The following is a 1,022-nucleotide window of genomic DNA, read 5'->3' as shown; positions in this document are numbered from 1 at the left end:
CCCAGTTCACCCCTATTTACAAGTTTATATAGCAGACCTGAAAGTGCTACCCTCATAAGGGTGTCTCCCTGGGTAGATTCCTCCCATGTGGCCATGCTATTACTCTAATGCTATCACTAATTATCTATTTGATTTTATGTCATCTTTATTAATTTATTTGAGAATGGTCATGTTCCTAGTTTAGCCAATAAAAACACATGCACTATATATTTGGTGTTAATTTGCTTCAGATTTATTTTAAGTTAATTGTATTTCGGTCAGAGTTCTTTCATCACACCTCTGTGACCTCATCAGTGGTCCTTTGCTTTCTTCTTTCTTTTTTATGTCTCTCCTTTCTAATGATCTGCAAAATGATCTACAAAATGGCAGATCATTAGTAAGGAGAGACACACATAAAAAAGAAAGAAGAAAGCAAAGGACCATTGATGAGGTCACAGAGGTGTGATGAAAGAACTCTGGCCGAAATACAATTAATATAAAAAGAAAAAAGCTGAAACAAGTGAACACCAAATAGTGTGTGTGTTTTTATTGGCTAAACTGGCAACATGACCATCCCCAAATACAATAAATATCTGTTTCAACACACGATTTCACATCAAGAATCTTACAAAACGAATATATAAACTTAACATCTTTATGAAGTTTTTGTTATATTAATTGTTTCTAATTGCAGGTGTGTAATGAAAATGGATCATCATTGTCCCTGGATTAACACCTGCTGTGGCTACCTCAATCATGCCAACTTTATCTATTTTCTTTTCTTCGCTCCATGTGGTTGCATTCATGGTGCTTTTATATTGATTGGTTCCCTCATTCAACTGCTCAATAATGTAAGTCACTTCAGTTATTCTTACCCTCTTACAACTACTGTAATTCCTTCCTTTCTACTGTAGCTCCTTCCTTTCTACTGTAGCTCCTTCCTTTCTACTGTAGCTCCTTCCTTTCTACTGTAGCTCCTTTCTTTCTCTGTTGTAGCTCCTTCCCTTCTACTGTAGATCCTTCCTTTCTACTGTAGCTCCTTC

At 36.1% G+C, this 1,022-nt stretch overlaps 1 protein-coding gene across 1 annotated transcript in view; it reads left to right on the top strand.

Moving 5' to 3' along the window:
• LOC106870570 (palmitoyltransferase ZDHHC6) overlaps positions 1 to 1,022 on the top strand; it is a 30,431-nt gene that overhangs the window by 8,363 nt on the left and 21,046 nt on the right. The window contains exon 3 of the mRNA XM_014916696.2: positions 674 to 830. Within this exon, the coding sequence (XP_014772182.1) occupies positions 674 to 830 (157 nt within the window). The remainder of the gene's footprint in view (positions 1 to 673; positions 831 to 1,022) is intronic.

This window comes from Octopus bimaculoides, chromosome 7 (genome assembly GCF_001194135.2).
Source record: "Octopus bimaculoides isolate UCB-OBI-ISO-001 chromosome 7, ASM119413v2, whole genome shotgun sequence".
NCBI lineage: Eukaryota > Metazoa > Mollusca > Cephalopoda > Octopoda > Octopodidae > Octopus > Octopus bimaculoides.
The sequence above is the reverse complement of the archived record's forward strand: the minus strand, read 5'-3'. Positions and strand labels throughout refer to the sequence as shown.